Source organism: Drosophila serrata, unplaced genomic scaffold (genome assembly GCF_035046125.1).
Source record: "Drosophila serrata isolate PLE 108 unplaced genomic scaffold, ASM3504612v1 contig_276, whole genome shotgun sequence".
NCBI lineage: Eukaryota > Metazoa > Arthropoda > Insecta > Diptera > Drosophilidae > Drosophila > Drosophila serrata.
The window spans coordinates 6757649-6774588 of NW_028257174.1; the positions used below are offsets into that span (position 1 = coordinate 6757649).

The 16940-nt window shown below is 39.0% G+C and overlaps 3 protein-coding genes and 2 long non-coding RNA genes across 5 annotated transcripts; 2 read left to right on the plus strand and 3 right to left on the minus strand.

Moving 5' to 3' along the window:
• Nucleotides 1–1747: 1747 nt before the first annotated feature.
• LOC110181571 (uncharacterized) lies at nucleotides 1748–4726 on the minus strand. The gene is made up of 4 exons (XM_020949362.2): nucleotides 4437–4726; nucleotides 3910–4165; nucleotides 3724–3838; nucleotides 1748–2063 (listed from the first exon to the last, which is right to left on the minus strand). The coding sequence occupies exons 2-4, from the start codon at nucleotides 4034–4036 to the stop codon at nucleotides 1913–1915; spliced, it is 393 nt and encodes a 130-aa protein (XP_020805021.2). The 5' UTR covers nucleotides 4037–4165; nucleotides 4437–4726; the 3' UTR covers nucleotides 1748–1912.
• Nucleotides 4727–5814: 1088 nt separating this feature from the next.
• Nucleotides 5815–7137, minus strand: LOC147643270 (uncharacterized). The gene is made up of 3 exons (XR_015272373.1): nucleotides 6567–7137; nucleotides 6421–6501; nucleotides 5815–6111 (listed from the first exon to the last, which is right to left on the minus strand). It is a non-coding gene; the product is annotated as an uncharacterized LOC147643270 (long non-coding RNA).
• Nucleotides 6743–8474, plus strand: LOC110181589 (uncharacterized). Its single transcript, XM_020949383.2, has 3 exons — nucleotides 6743–7610; nucleotides 8010–8142; nucleotides 8223–8474. The coding sequence occupies exons 1-3, from the start codon at nucleotides 7424–7426 to the stop codon at nucleotides 8329–8331; spliced, it is 429 nt and encodes a 142-aa protein (XP_020805042.2). The 5' UTR covers nucleotides 6743–7423; the 3' UTR covers nucleotides 8332–8474.
• LOC147643271 (uncharacterized) lies at nucleotides 8464–9870 on the minus strand. The gene is made up of 2 exons (XR_015272374.1): nucleotides 9378–9870; nucleotides 8464–9322 (listed from the first exon to the last, which is right to left on the minus strand). It is a non-coding gene; the product is annotated as an uncharacterized LOC147643271 (long non-coding RNA).
• LOC110181594 (uncharacterized) lies at nucleotides 9659–13088 on the plus strand. Its single transcript, XM_020949388.2, has 3 exons — nucleotides 9659–11430; nucleotides 12199–12319; nucleotides 12827–13088. The coding sequence occupies exons 1-3, from the start codon at nucleotides 11160–11162 to the stop codon at nucleotides 12948–12950; spliced, it is 516 nt and encodes a 171-aa protein (XP_020805047.2). The 5' UTR covers nucleotides 9659–11159; the 3' UTR covers nucleotides 12951–13088.
• Nucleotides 13089–16940: the final 3852 nt, after the last annotated feature.

The following is a 16940-nucleotide window of genomic DNA, read 5'->3' on the forward strand; positions in this document are numbered from 1 at the left end:
GATTCCTTGGCAGGATATTAGGGTGGCTGAAACCCTCCTGGATTTTATGCTCTGGCATGTCCTCGGCATTTGCCCGTCGATATGATTGATGCAACATGTTGATGGACACATTTGCCTGGCAACATTTACCTGGCAATAAATTCTTGAGCATTCCGCCACATAGATATTTTATATTTTTTTTTGTATTGTATACTACATTGCAAACCTTTTTTCTTTTAATTTTGTTTCCTTAAATATCCCTAATATAACTCCCTTCTTTTCCAGCCTCCACCCTGATTTCCAGTAGTACTTTCTTCCCCTTTAAAGCCACATATCCCCCCTTTAAATTTAATTTTGATTCGTTTTGATTTCATTTGATTTACCCCCCGCACCACCTCCCCCTCCTCTGTGAGTGGCTTGTACACTTTGAAAGTTTAGTCCCCCCGCCGACGACTGACACAATTGATTGAAATTAGATGAGCTTTTCATAATACAGGGAACCTAAGCCGCAGCGCTGCCTCTTCAGCTTTTCTCGGATGTGCGTGTGCGTTTTCCATTAACTTACCAGCCAGGTCCTTTACCTCCAGGACCTCGGCGGTAGTATGTTGGAGCAGCATTGTGGAACTGCCAGGTAAAAGTTTGCTCAGCTTGCCGGAGCGGAGGCAACGCTAATATCGCTCAAGTTGCCACCGACTTTGTGCCAAATTGGTTATTAAAAGAGTCAACTAGTACGAGCCAGAAATAAATTGAGAGGCAGCAGGAAAAAGCACCAACAGCAGCGAATTTCCTCGCACAAGCAGTTGGAAAATAATAATGGTGGCAATCAATATATATATATCAATATATATATATCAATTTTTAACTCCAATTTCGTAAAGCAGAGTGTGAGATTTTGAAAACCCTTGTGACCTTTACTACACAAAAAACCAAGACATCTATTAAAAGGAAAAGTGACCAGGAAAAACCATTAGGAAAATTCATTTTCTAGCTGCATTCCGTCCTCTTCTTCTCTCCCTCTCACTCTCTCTAATCAATTGTCTTTGCCAGCAAGAAGGTCGTTAGATGCTTTCGAACTAATTGAGTAATTTGCTCACCTTGATTGCTTGGCGAGGGGAGTTTATATAGTTGCCAAGAACGAAGGAACAGCCCCTACCTGGGCTTACACACCTCCTTATACACACATACACACACACCCTATGTCAAGCCATTTGCACGTTCATTATTTCGCACTAATTAACGTTTCGCGACAAAAGGTGGCAATGTATTTTCACAAATGCTGCTGCAGCACAGCAACTGCAACTGGGTTTTACTGCTGCTGCACTCAGAAAAAAATATATATACTTATTAAAATAGATACCATTTTGGATTTATTAAAGATTTTTCTATAATTTTCAAGCCTTTTCTGAGCTGTCAAGCATACAAACTTGAATGTATAGCTAGGAATGAATGCATATAATGTTTAAGAAGCTTTCAAAATATATTCCAATTATTTGTAAATATTATTCCTTAATTTATTTTTAATTAAATGAAACCCCTTTTGTACAATTTTATTATTCTCAGTGCACGTGCTGCCGCCACTTGACGCGAGCCACTCGACAATGTGGGCGGGCTTCGCCTTAATTGCTGTTTATGAGCGGGTTGGCCCAGTAATTAAACAATTTCTTTTTGGCTCAACCCGGCAAACGGTTTCACTAACCAGGAAAAGGCAGCCAGCCACCAGAAGAAGGGGAGGGCACAAAAAACAAAAAACTTAAATAAAAAACACACATTTTCGTCTGTTACAAATAATAAAAAAAAAAAACAAAACATTCTGCTTATATTGAGATATACAAGTTGACAAATAAATTAGCAAATTGTGGAAAAACATATATATATATATTAGTGGCTTCTAGGGTAAGGTTAAAGGCATCCTCTGGCTATGTCCTTGCTTTTCCTAGACCTTCTCCGCCGTATTCCTCTCGATGTAATAGGGCGCCGCCCCAATCTCCTTGCACTTGTAACGCAGCTTGCAACATTCCGGGAAGGGTTCGCCGGGTTTTATCCTCTCCCCGCGATTGCAGTTCTCGATGCGCAGTTTTCCACATCTGAAAGAGATTGAAATTATATATCTTATTAAATTTTAAATTAAAAAAATATAATAAACATGTAAGTGGAAACTTATCAAGAAAGGAAACAAACTTAGAGAAGCCCAAGTAAATATACCCTCGTAGCTTTCGATTGAATGCTAGGATCGTATTGGAAATCGATCATAATTAAGCTTAAAAAATTCACATCCCAAAATATGGACAAATCAAAGATTTTAAATGTCATAACTCAGCCAAAAATGCATAAATTTGATTTCGGAAAGCTGTCCTATGCTAGTTATTATTAGGTTAACAAATCTGCATACTCAATTAAAAATTAAATTTTTTGCCAAATTTTGACAATTTTAATGATGTAACCCCTTTCCTTTTTGTGAAAAATTGACCAAAATTTAAAAAAAATTTCATTTGCCATGTTTTATTATTAACTAATTGGGATTTTCATTGCGATTCGAAATATATATGACATTTGGCAATCAGTCACTGTTTGCTCAAGATATGGCCTCAAGAAGTTTCCAAATATGTGCCTTTGAGATTAAGCGTCAAATTTTCAATATTGTCATAAAAAACGTATAGTCAAAGTAAAGAAATATGAATTAATGATTAATAAAACATATTTTTAATAAGAAAACCAAGAAAATAATCCAAAAAACTATTAGATTTAGACAGCACAACCTTATTAAGTTCCCATTAGTTTACTAAAGCCAACTTGCTTTGTGGTAAATAAATAGCTTTCAATGAATTCTAATGAACTTTTAACTGAAACAATTTAGCAACAGTTTCAGCTTTTCGCGGAAAATCAACTCTAGTTTTGTGTTTGGGAAATTCTAGGAAACTGTCATTGGATTCATGGTATTCTTGTAAACACTGTCCTTGTGCTTAAAAGATTCCGAAAATGGGTTCAGATCAAAAGGGATGCGATGATGCTGTCGCTCAAGGAACTTTTGTCAAAGCGTACAGAAAATATGTTACCAAAAAAAATAGAAACACTTAAAACCTGAAGAGCAAATCCCATTTGGGATCTGGGGCAAAACTTTTAGTTTCCCTCAATTTATTTTCGTCTCCTCAACGCGAAAAAACCGCAGAGCCCCAAGCCCCAGCCTCCTTGTCCCCACCCCCAGAAACATTCATTTAGCTCACTCTCACTCGGCTCTTTGGCTTGACCTACAAATTACAGTCTCATCTCTGCGAACTCGAGACGGAAACTAGAAGCTGGAAGCTACTAGGATCTGGAAGTCAGTAGGAGCTGGGAGTCAGTAGGAGCTGGGAGCAGGAGCTAGGAGCCGGGAGCTGGGAGCTCAAGCCCGGCTGAAACTGAAACTAAAACTCGGCGCAAAGTCGCAGTCGCAAGTTGTTGACATCGCGTCATCGAGGGTGTGATGTGTCTGTCTTATCAGCGACAGGCACTGAGCGAAATTACCAATTACCAATTTAATAATATGTGCTTGAGGCATTTAAAACAAATACTAAAAGGTAAAAAAGATTATGATAAAAACTGCTCAACAAAGTCAAAGAAATTCACGGCATTCATTCCTAATACATGAGACCTTCTTCCTAATTTCTATATATAGTTCTATAAAGTTCTTTCCCCCTTTTTTTCCCCCAGTGTATGTAGGTGAAGGTATCAGGGCCAAGTCGTAGTAACACCACCGTTGAAACTCACCCCTCAATAAGTATGGAGCCATCCTTGTTGCATGTCAGCCGCTGACATGGCGAGATGCCATTGTTGACGCCCAGCTCCAGGACATCACCACGATAGATGCATTTGCCAGGATTCTCTACAGGATGTGAAAATAGTGTATACCAATCTAGATCCGGTTTTAAGCGGTGGAGGGGAAAGGAAACTTACCTGGATCCGCTGGTATCAGGCCCGAGTAGCCGCTCACCTGGGCAAGCATCGAGAGCAGGGCAATAATGGTGATAGCCAGCACGGGTTTCGTCATCTTCCGGCTGTTTCTGCAGCGTTCCGGGTACATTGTGACCGCTTTCGTGTTCCAAACTGCACTGACACGGACCCGGACTCCGATCGTCGATGTCTACTCCGGCGAGCTCACAAAGATTGCCGAGCGAGAGATTCATCAATTGGTTTTCAAACCAAAAATACCCTATAGTAAGAAGTAAGGGGGATCAATATAGATCACTTTAAATTTTATATGTGTTAGAGGGAGAAATATAACAAAGCAATTGTCTAATGTTTAGTTAAGTATTATTTAAAGCTTAGATATACGTAGAAAAAAGGGTTTTTAACTTTAAAGAAGTTTATAGGAGGATAACGTTTACTTTAAAGAAGTTGACACAAGGTCTCAGAAAGAAAGCTGGTTTAATCTCCCAAGAATAATCTTTAGGAGAACTTATATACAACTATATGTTTATTACTTTTATTATAAAAGAAGTCCCAGTGAAATCCCTGGGTAACCCATAGTCGAGCACATCTTTCAGTTGTGTTTTGTTTGCGTTTTTGTTTTCGGGTTCCGTTGATTATTGTGTATTACTATTTAATTGAAGAACGCCACTGGTATGTCTCTCGTCTCTGGGATTCTCAATTCTGGGATTCTCAGCCTCCCCCGGCTTCTCGCCGATTCACAATTCTCGTGGCGGGGTCAGGCGGTTTATCGGCTTTTCGGGGCCTTTCATTTGTAAGTGCTGTGACTGCCTCAAAATTGTTCTAGAATGTTTGCACAATTAATGCCAGTACATAGAGATGCTCATTCAGTGAACTAGTTCTTGAATTCCTTTAAATTTATTTGTAGAGAAAGAGATTAAAGCCCCTTTGAAGCTGTGTATGGAATATATATAAACACATTCAAAAAGGTAAGCAAACCAAGGCAGAGAAAGCTTTCATTTAACCATATTGTCAACAGTTTTTGGTCGACAACTTTGGCAATCAGTTAACCGAATGAGTTATTTGCCTTCCTTATGAAGTAATACACTTACAAGTACTTTAATTAAGACGCCTTTTGCCCGCTCCCTCCGCTCCCTATTCAATTAGATGGACTTGATTGGCGCCATTTAAAGTACTGTGTGTAGTTTTGGCAGAGAAAATCTTAATGAAATGCATTCGCATTCGTTGGCTTAACCCGCAGACAAGAGCAGACAAATGTTGTGGCAACTTGTGCAATCCAATTGAGACGAGACGAGAGGAGTCCTTCCCAGCCGGATCTCCTCTTTCCAGGACACGCACCACACAATGTTTGCCCTGCTGGCTATTAAATTTTTAATCAAGTTAAAGTGTTGTCAAACACTTCATTCGGTTCAGGCCAGAGTTCTCTGCTCGTTCGCCTCCATTCACTACGAGTCCCGCTCCATTTTCGGTGGCAAAGGATATCTAAAGGATATATGTATGTATATGTGTGTGTTTCCGTTCATTTGGTGTCGTGTTAGTTATGCATGCATTCATTCGTTCATTCGGCGACATTCATTTCGTTTCATTGCATTTTCTTACAACTTTCCATGGAGCCCATACCACATAGCACCACCCCCCCGGTTACCCAGTTTTGGTGGCATAACCGCATTGTGGAGGCGTCACCACAGTTCGCCACCTCGTCCTTCAGCCCACCCATAGTCCCTGTGGACACTTCCGTTCCGTTTCTGGGCATCCCCCTTTTTTATGATGTAAGGCTTTCTTAGTCGCTTTCTTTTTCGTTTTCCTGCTACCCCTTGATGAAAGGTGAGGCTTAATGGGCTAAGAGGGGAGAATAACATATTTCAATGATTATTTATATATATTTTTAATAGAAGGAGTTTTTTTAGAACATTTTCTTAGGGAAATAATATCAAAAAATATTTATTTTGTAGCGAATACTTTCTTATGCATTTTTACAATAATATCTTATTTAATTAGTAATTAAATTTCATATTAACTGATAATAAAAGAGCTCCTTAAACTTGTGTTTAGTTACTTTTCAGTAGATTTAACAGGGTACTTATTAATCGCTAACAAAGTGTTTTGCTGCACTCTGGGGGAAAGTCCCTTTTCTTTTTCAGTGCCTTCCATGTGCCTTGCCTGCTCGCTTTTGTGGTAAATGAAATGCAAATAAATTGTCAACTGCAGCTAAATAAAATTTTAATTTATAAGGGCTTTGACTAGCAGGCATTGTGAAAAGAAGTCTACGGGGTGTAGCCCCAAGACAGGTAAAAGCAGCTGAGAAACATCATCTAGGTAAGTAATTGGAACGAAAGAAATGTTTTCTTTTTGCTTGTCATTTGAATGTTGTCAATATTTATTGGAGCATAAAATAATTTCTTTAATTTCCAATACGTTTTGATACAAATTTACTTTTGATTTTAATACACACCTGGAAAATAACATTACAAACAGATTATAAATTAATATGTTTGTATATAAAGGATAATCACTCACCTTGTTTACGTGAAAGTCACATTGAATAGCTTGTAGATTCAATAGATTGATAGATAGATTTCTAGCAAAGCTTAGAAAACACTGAAAAATATTATTGAGCCAAAAATTATATTGAAAGTTTGGTTGACAAATTAATAAATATTTACCTTAAGTATGGTCTCATCCCAGCAGTAGTCCTTTGATTTATTAAATATCATTGGATTTGAGAGAGGCCTAAGAAAAACCTGACATTACTCGTTGAATAAATACAAAATTCTTTCCATATTCCGATTATTATCGATAAATTTTTGTGAAATCTGCGATAACCTTGCTTGATTCTGTCAGTCGCAACTGCATGCGCTGAGTAAGTGAGCCACAAAGCGGGTTCGTAGCCCCGTTTTTGGCCTGCTCTACCCCATGAAACCCCCTCTCAGACACACACCCCATGAGCACACACACACTCATACACACACCCTCGCTGGCACCCCAAATGCTAATTCGCATTTGATTATTTAAATTAGCGAAATGAGTGACAGGCGGAGGAGAAGGAGGAGGAGGAGCAGTGCCTCAAATTGAATAGTTTGTGCTCCGAAAAGATCCAAAAATAAACGCTGGACACGCTGGACATGATGGCACGCTGGTGACTCTGACGGAGCGGAGCGACCTGGAGCAAATCGGACCGTCGAGCGGATCGGCAGTGCTTTGGGAGACAGCGAGGCGAATTCACTTTTGTTGGTTCTGAAAATGTATTCAGTGCAGGGGCGACATTCGCAGCGGCAACGAAAGCGACAGCCATAACACACACCGTACACACACAACGCACACACCACACCAATACCCTCGCACACACCGCACACAGATACGGATACGAATACGGATACGGATACGGATACGCACTGCGAAAGCTTGGAAAGAAAGTGGCCAAGGAAAGGAGCAACTGTCAGCTGTCAACTGTCAGCAGCTAGAGGAAGCAGCCGGAAGGAGCAGCTCTTTGCGTGCGTGTGTGTGTGTGTGTGCAGCGGAAATGGCCAAATTAGTGACTTACATCTTCATCGTCAGCTCGCTGGTGCTTTGGTACCTTCTCCTCTTCGGTGGCCGTGGCGGAGGCGGTGGCATGGGTGGCATCCGGGGCGTGGAAGCCACCAATGGGCATGGGGGACAGCTGGAGGGGCGAGATTTTCATCATCATGGCGGCAGTCATCATATACGACGTAAGTAGCCGCTAAACCGGATGTGGAAATATGAAAATTTACGAGAATTTATCGTTAAGTGTGTATGTTATCGATAATAAGGGAAATATAAGTTTTTAAGGTTCATTATGCCATTCTAAAAGTAAAAAGTAAGCATTAAAAACCTAATAAACAAAAAATCGTGGGAGTTTGTTATGATATATTTTGAAAAGGCTTACTATTCAGTTCTAGGAAAAGGAAGTTTGCTTAAAAATATACTATAATTTAAAGAATTTTGTTAGCAAACGAAAATTTAAAAGATAACCAAGAATTTAATGGGATTTTATATAGATTTTCTGTTAACTAGGCAGGCAGGAGTAATTCATTTTGATGAGAAATAAATCAATACCTCTTATTAGTTATGGTTACATCAATTTACAGGTAACATTAACCATTGCTGGCGTCGCTACGATGGCTATAATCTACAGAATACCGTTGTCAACAAGAAGGAGCAGCTGAAGAAGCCGTATGGCATACTGTGCAACTTCAAGTGCACCTGGTTCTTCACCGTCAGGTGAGTCCTTATATTCGTCAGCAATTGTTTTCTTCTCCTAACTTGGATTTCTTTTTCTCTATTCCTGGTTTTTTTGACAGCTTTCCCACTTGCGAGTTCATCTACGACTATAAGTTATCCTGCGTGCTGTTCACGTCACTGCCCGACTGTACCAGCGTCAAGTGTACGCTTCTAAACTACTTCGAGTAACTAAATCTAGTGTGTATTTGTGGCGAGTGTAGATGTAATAAGTGTGTTTTTTTTTCATAGCATAAGTCTGATTATTACTAGATTTTATATGGGAAATGTAGAGGGCGAGGATGTACTATTAATACAAACATATAATTTATGAAGATGTGATGTTTTATTGATATATTGAGTTTAATATTATTTGTTGAGGAAAATCCTCTTTGATCATTATTTTAGAATTTAATTTTATGAATTTAAAAGAATCTAAAACTGTGCCAGTGGAAAAAGTGGGTGAATTGAGTGTATTTCCAAACTAACTAAAAGAAAAGTTCCATTAGTTATGTTTCCTTCCTTCTAGCTTATGATTTCGCGGCTAAAATGATTTAACCTAATCAAATTTCATACCTTTCCGTATGGGGAAATATAAGCCACAAACTAGTTTATGTGCGTGTACTTCCGACATAGTTGGAGGCAAAAGTTCCACTTCCAGTTAAAGACGGTTCGCTGTTCGCACTCCATTTGATGATGGCAAAGTTGAAAAGCCACAAAAGCTATCAATGGACCCATCCAAAGCAGGCGGCAAGTTTTGGGGCAGGGGCCACGCCCAATTACCTGGTCACACACACATACATATATCTTGCCGCCCAAAAAGCAATCCACTTTTTGTAGTAAACAAATTTGAAACACTTTGTTACCAACGTCATTTTTTCGAGAGCACCAGGTTCCTGCTCCCATCCCAGCCTCCATTTAGCCTCCATTCTCCACCCGGTTAAAAGCGATATATCCATTCAAGTTGATGCCTGGATAGCGGATGAGGGAGGAGCGTTAACCAAACTTGGTTAGTCCATGTATATAGGATGCAGAGGGGCTCGCGGTACCTGAACTCGACGAACTTCAGCCGCAAATAAATCGTTCGACATTTATAAGCCAGTCAAAGTTATGCCAAAGCGTTTCCCGAACCCCAGGGTCGAGTGTGGTGTGGGGTATGGGGTTGTGTCAGGTGGCTCTCTGGCTAAAAATAAGATAAATTATGTGGCCGTAGTCAATGGAGCTGTTAACTTGCGCACCTGAGTCGCGGACGGGTTACATTCTATGAGAGGGGCTGGGAACATGGAGTTGAAGTTCCCTCTTCTAGCCCAGTTTCCCAGCTCTCCATTTCTCTATTTTTCCAGTTCCCAGCGAATGGTTATCCATGGGCTAGGAGGAGGATGAGGAGACCCACTCAAATGCCAGATGGTGGGGCTGACGCGCACTTTAATGGAATCAAACGAAATGACATTGATCGCTGAAGGCCAATGGACCCGCAGAAGCAGAAGATCAACTCAGATCTCTCTCAACTCGATTCGGCACTCGTAACTGGGATTTGGGTCGTGGTCGTTGTGCGTTGTTATATGTATATATATATATATATATAGATATATAGTACAAAGTATATAGTATATAGTGTGTAGTGTGTGCCATAGATTGTAGTGCGTAGTTGACTCTATTGCGTTGACTGCGTCGGCGGTGGCTTCTATTTCAATGTTGATTGGCAAATTACGGCAATTTCTGTGGGGAGCTCTGGGAATTAGATTATTTTGAAATAGTTATAAACAAATTAATTACGACAAAATTGTGCAAGCATTTGAGTTTTATGTTGGGGCAAGAACTGCATACATTAGATCCCTCTAAACGGATTATAATTGTGCTTAAATTTGCATTATATATGAGGTTTTGATTCTATTGTGTTTCAGAAATGCAGATGCTGATTTTTAGATAAAAATTTATTTATAAATATCACTTTCTTTATATAGAATATATAGGAGAAAGATAAAGATTGTATATTGGAATAAACTTTATTTATTTCTATTATATGTTTAGATAGATATAAAGATTATTACTCATTCGAATCTTAAGGCATGGTGTGTATGAATCAGTGGCATTATTTTGAATAATTTCGAGTGATTGGTTGAGTTCATCCCCTGATTGATTGACTCATTATGCTGATGTTAAGTGGACACAGCAAAATAGCATGTTGCATTCCATTGGACTGCACTCTGCCAAAACCTGAATTCGGATGAGAGGAGACCAGATGAGGATGAGGATGAGGATGAGATGAGATGAAATGAGATGAGATGAGCAATAGCTGACTGATTGAGCCACACAAGAGCTGTCAACACGATGCTTCTATGGGAGCCGAAACTGAAACCGAAATGGAAACCGAAAACGAAATCAAAAACGAAAATGAAACCGGAGACGTGGAATGGAAAACGAGGATGCCAAAGTGTGACAGAGTCGCCCTGGGTCTACACTGAGAAATATATATTACATTTGTAGTGAAAGCATTGATTTTATAGTTATTTATATTTCATGATATAAAAGTGTTAATACTGATAGAAAACGGATAGAGAAACGGAAAGAGAAACGCCTAGAGATTCATTAAGAGCATGAGATTAATTTCCCCTTTACAAAGCCCAACTCTTCAAACTAGATAATATTTTTTCCCAGTGTAGTAATCACATTAGAGAGGCCAGAGAGATGGGTGGCAAACGAAGGAGAAGAAGGCAGAGAAGGTATCGCTGGCAGTTCAGGTGGAAGGGGATCGCATACCCATACAACCGCACGCGATAATTTATCAATTGGCATCAATTTAGGTGCGCAGAGGCACTGGTCCAGGCACAGGCATCAGCTCGTGGCATTTCTTTGCTGTTCGTCGTGCTCCGTCTGTGTGTTTACACTTTTTACCTCCGCATTTGGATTCGCGCTCGCTCCGTTTGCGGATTTTTTTTTGCCACACTCGCGGTTAAAATCGCGCCGAGACATCCACGCAGAGCAAAATCAAATTATTCCCGGAGACCAAGAGTTGCTCCATGGCAGGCCCAGGCTCAAGCTCCAGCTCAGGCTCCAGCTCAGGCTCAGGCTCAGGCTCATATACATCAGTTTCCGATTCAGAATTCATTTTCGATACCGATTGCAATTCCGGCGGCGGTTGTGCTTACGATTGTTGTTCAATGGCCGATAAATCGATAAACGAAACGGGAGCGTCAACAACCACTGTAATAAATACACGCAAAAGCACCACAACAATTGCATTTATATTGCTATTAATACTCTGCTGTTTATGTGATTACAACTATGGAAGTATGTAGTTTTCTTTCTTCTAACTAGATAACTTTTTATTCGATCTTTCTTTTTTTTGTTTGTGTTGAAAGTTTGATCAATGAGAAAAGATGATTTGTTGCTCATACGCACTGTGGTCCGTATGCAGAGCATGTTGTGAAAATAAACTATGTTCAAGTGGATAAACTTGGAAATATATAACAACTGAATAAGGAGTTTATGGTGATAAACGTTTAAGTAGATTTTGTATTTAATATTTATTTTAAGTGTTTAAATTTGGGAAAATGAAAAGAAACCTCTTTGATGATGGTAAACACTTGTATATTGCAAGTGTTTAAGGTTTAGCTTTGATATAAATAGTTAATTTTGTAAATAATAAATAATTAATTCCTTAATATTAAATATTATTTAATTTTTAAACATTTAAATTACTTAAACTCCAGTCAAGTTCATTAAGAAAAGGCAATATGGGGAGTAAATTATATTACTTTCAATATGTACTCAATTATATTTATATTTTGATGAAGCCAGACAACAATATTAATCCAGAAAGGGATTAAATAAGGTTAAGCAAGTTTATATCCATTTGAAAACAAAATCTTAAACCGTTTATAACTTCAGCTAAACTTTGGCAAGAAAGAAGGTTTACTTTAGACTTGTCTCAGAGCTTATTGTTTTATATACACAAAGGACTACTTTACAAAATGAATTGCTCTGGTTATAAGTTTGGTCTTGGCTTCTTAAACAATACACCTTTATTTATATATATTAATATATATTTAATTCCAGGCTGGGCATCGCAGTGCTGGAGGAAACACAACTCGGGATCGATTCAAACGCCAGACGGTGAATTTAAGCGACCCTTTGGCATACTCTGCACATATCGCTGCTTTCTCTGGTTTCCGCCAATGTAAGTTATGCAACCAATCACTACCATTTTCGCACCATTCCCTGCCATTGAAATCCACAATATCCACACTACATATATATACTATATATATATAGTAGATATATGCACCCAAAATCCGCCCACTCTAGCTGCAATTTGCAATTTATGCATGCCTCTCTGTTATTTTGTAGTGTGAATTGCATTTTAAAATAAACTTGTTTGGCTTTTGCTTGGGGTTTGCTTTTCGGACTTGAGCTTGGGGCACAAACACACTCGTAACGTTGTTTCTATCGATATAACCGATATATACGTATATATATAGAATATATACAGTGGCATTTGAATTGCATAACAATTAAAATGGCTGCTGGCAGGATTGTTTCCTTTTTTGGCGAGGAGCTGTTATGGCCACCGCCATCGGAATAAATATTATATCAGGACCAATGCATTCACCTTGCTCAGTCTTTCTTTATAGCTACATATATAACATCGTTTGGCTTATGGTTTATTGTTTCTTTTTGCTTTCAGTTATCCTTACTGCGAATTCATATTCGATCTGCGGCTATCGAGGCACTTCACCTCCTTCCCGGACTGCTATGAGATTCGCTGCAACGAGACCTTCTCCTTTTTCGGCAAGGAGCCCAACTTCTAAGGACTCTCTGGTTCATCTGCTTCTGTTCTTTTTCCCCTCTTCATCAGCCTTTTTTTTGTTTTTTTTTTTCTTCTTTAAAATACTTCCTGTGACTAAGAATTGTATGCTTCAATAAATATGGGTTACTGCATAAAATAAGTGAATGGTTACGATTTTCTTTGATTTCATTTTGTTGAAAGTGTTAAGGTTAAGGTTAAATCAGTGAAAAGTTATAATAAAAGTGTAACTGTGAACATATTGTTAGGTAAATGTGATTAAGAATATGTTAAGGATTAAATATTAAATATTTTAATAAGACGGAAATAGAATCTTAAATTGGCCATAACTAAGCCAAAAATGCATTAATTTTAATTCGGTAAGCAGTTCTGTGCTAGTTTTTAATAGGTTTTTAAATCTACATACTCAATTTAAATAAATTTTTTTTTGCCATTTTTTGCAAATTTTAACGATGTAACCCCTTATAAAATTTTGAAAAAAATGTAAAAAATTTTTTTCTTCCCGGACCAGACTAGTTCGACTCGGCTAATCATGCTGATCACGAATATATATGATTTATAGGGTCGGAAATGATTCCTTCATTGCTTTTTAGTCAAAAAACTGAAAGAATAATACTTTGCAAGAATAAAAAACTAATAACTATTTTATGAAGATTTCTTTACTCAAAAATAGTTTCCCACATACAAAATATTATTATATAAACTCTTAATATTAGTTACTATTAATTATATATATTCAAGTTGTATGTTAATTAATTTAAAACATCTTTTAGCTAGTCAACCTCCTGTCTTTTAATGAAATTAACCCACTTCAAGGTCTTAAACCTCCTTGAAAAGTTTTGTATTGATATTCCGACACCCTTTTTGAAGTGCCTGTCTCAACTGCTTGCACTACATAGAAGTCATTAATGCTGATTGCTTTCAAATCTCACATTGCCTGGCCCTCAAGGAGCCCATGATGAATTGTCCTTGCGTCCGACCGCTCTCCTTCCACTTGCCATATGCCACTCGAGGAAGCCACCTCTTGAGAGTAAGGTGTTCATTGCCTTGGCAAGCAGGCTGCAGGCAATTTCCTTTACTTTCCTTTTCGGCTGGCTTTTAGTTTATTTCCGGTTTCGTAATAAAGGACACAAACAAAAAACAAAGGCCACGGGACAAAGGCGGCGGCGATGGTGCAGATACAGATATAGTATATACTGGAGACAAGCGCCAGCCTAACCTCATTCAATTCACAAATATTTGCATACAAATTAGCATTCTAATTGACTCGGTTGTCCTAAAAATAAAGTAACCAACTCGCAGGCATCGCAGGAGGCAGATCCTTTCGCTTCCCCGGCTGCATGTGATTTGTCAAAAAGGACCAGCTCATGGATGGGGTAACCTTTGGTCCATTGTCTTGGCGGCTGTGTCTTTGCACGATAAGAAATTCCTTGGGTTTTGTTAACTTAACAATTAGTTTTCATGGTGAATATATGGAAAGGTTTTTAATTTGTAGAGAAAGAACCTAGCCTTCATAAAATATTAATCTTTAGGTATTAATAAGAAGATACTTTCCGATCAGTATTATTTTTAATGTATTACTTTTAATTTGTAAGTGTTGTACTTAACTTCCAGTGTAGTTTTGAAACGCTTAGCCGCCCCAGTTAATTGTTTGCTTAGTGTCATAAAAATACAGTTTACGCCTTCCACAACAACACGTACAGATGTCCCTCTCACGCCCCATGGAACCAATTCCCCCCAGGTGGTCTGGTGTCTCCTGTCTCCGGTCTCCCAGCTCCCATCTCCCATCTCTGGTCCATCCTTCAGATCTCTCCATCTCTGGTCCAGAGATGTGGCTTAGTTGGAGTTGGACAAGCGGAATGGGAATCGTTTCGGGAATGAAAATGACGGGAGGTGAAGGAGTAAAAGCGGCTGGATAACGGGCACGTGCAAACAAAAGGTTGTCGCAGACAATGTTGTCGCTGGAAAAAAAAACTTTTAACTTTTACAAACTTAATTGTTGCCTGCTCTCTAAATATAACGCAGCAGGTCCCCAATGCCTTCGTCCTGCGGGTGGCAAGTGGCGAGTGCCCGGGAATCGCCTTTGTGCCTTTGTCTTTTTTTTTGTTTTTTGTTTGTGGAATTTATGGCACTTTGGCTGCTTAAAGCTATATTTAATATTTTCACAATGGGAAATTAATAGAAACAACCCCCAAATGAATGGAGAGGGAGAGTATAAGGGTGAGGATTTTGAGAATGGAATTTATAATGAAATCATTTGATTTCATGCCTGCTCAACATGTCGTATACGTAATATTGAAAACCAAGTTACATGATTATTCCTTTCCTTACCTTATATATCTTTAAAAAATTATAAAAACTAAGCTTTGGCTTTGTAAAAGAACAATTAAATTAGATCTTAAAACTGCTTACTTAGTCTGGTGTTTGCTCACCATGGCGTATACGTAATATTCAAACGCAAGATGAATGATTCTTTCTTTCTTACTTTACATTTCTTAAGAGCATTATTAAAACCAAACTTTGGCTTCGTAAGAAAATAATTAAATTATATTTGAAAGCTGTTCACTAAGTCTCACGCCTGCTCACCATGGCGTATTCGTAATATTGAAACCCATGGTAAATGATTCTTTCTTTCTTACCTTACATATCTTTAAAGCATTATAAAAACTAAACTTGGGCTTCGTAAGAGAACAATCAACTTAGATTTGAAAGCCATAGCTGCTCACTTGAGTCTCTTGCCTGCTCACCATGGCGTATACGTAATATTAAAACCCAACACTTGACATACCTAAAATATGGTTAATTTCAAAATGAAATAAAACAAAAAAGGAAAACAACAAACGCCGCAAGTAAGCCCGCAAAGTACACCAGAAAGGTTCTAATAAATTAAATTAAGGCGTCGCCCAGGAGATTTCTGAATTGCAGGTGAAGTACGCAGCTAATTCGAGAGCTGCCGAGCTGCCGAGTTGCTGAGTTGCTGCCATCATGGCGTATACGTGATGTGCCATATGAGTGTTGTGCAGTTTGCCAGTAGAGCTCAAGTCTGCCAAATAAATATTCCGAATGCAATTACGCGTGGAATTTGCTAGCACTTATCGTGTCGCTTTTTGGCCACTGGCTGTTGTTATTGCCGGCGCAAAAACTTATTTAACTTTTTACGATGTCATTTGGGGAAAGTTTGTAATCATTTTCGTTAGTGCATGCTTCAAAAATGGCAAAAGAAAAGATGCCAAGAAATTATTTATACGATTTTCAGACAGTTGAAAGTGTACGAGCGTCGAGTATAAATAAAACGCAGCGCTTTCTTATTCCTTTCGATCCAAGTAAGAGAGTTGGTGGCGGAGTTTCCTCTCCAACTGCCAGTCGAAGTTTTCACAAATTTTTGCTTTCCACTTTTCAAGTTCTCTCTCGTTTTTACCGCCCCCAACCCCCCAGAGTTCCTCGAGTATTAGTGCGTGCAGCGATTCGAGAAGGCCGAGATGAAACTTTTACTTTCCATCCCTCGCGTGGCAGCTTGTGGCTGCAGTGCCTCCATCCCAGCTCCAGATCCTGCCTCTCCTGTTTATCCATTTACAGGTGCAGGAGAAGCAGGAGCAGCTGCTGCTTCTATCGAAAAACTTTGGGCTAATCCCTGGTCCCCCAGAAGCCAGCAAATCGAGGTGAGTGCAGCAGATTTACCAATTCATTTAGCCTGGCCTTCTGGCACGTGGCTCTGCCTTCTGATCTAGAAAATATATGGTATTGAGTTTGCCCTGGTCTTAATCCTAGTTTCAAGTCCTTTAAATTACTTATTTATAATTCTAGTTCCTCGCCGTGTCATCTGTGGCAAAAAAAAGACATGAAACCAACTGAGACATTATTTTTCTAATGCATCGCAGAAGTTTTCTGTGTCTTTGCCTGCATGGGACAGCTCTGGAAAAAAGCTTTTAAGCTACTTAGGGTTTTTTCCCCTGCTGCTGCTGCTTCTGCTCTGGGAGGGAAGACCCAGCTAATG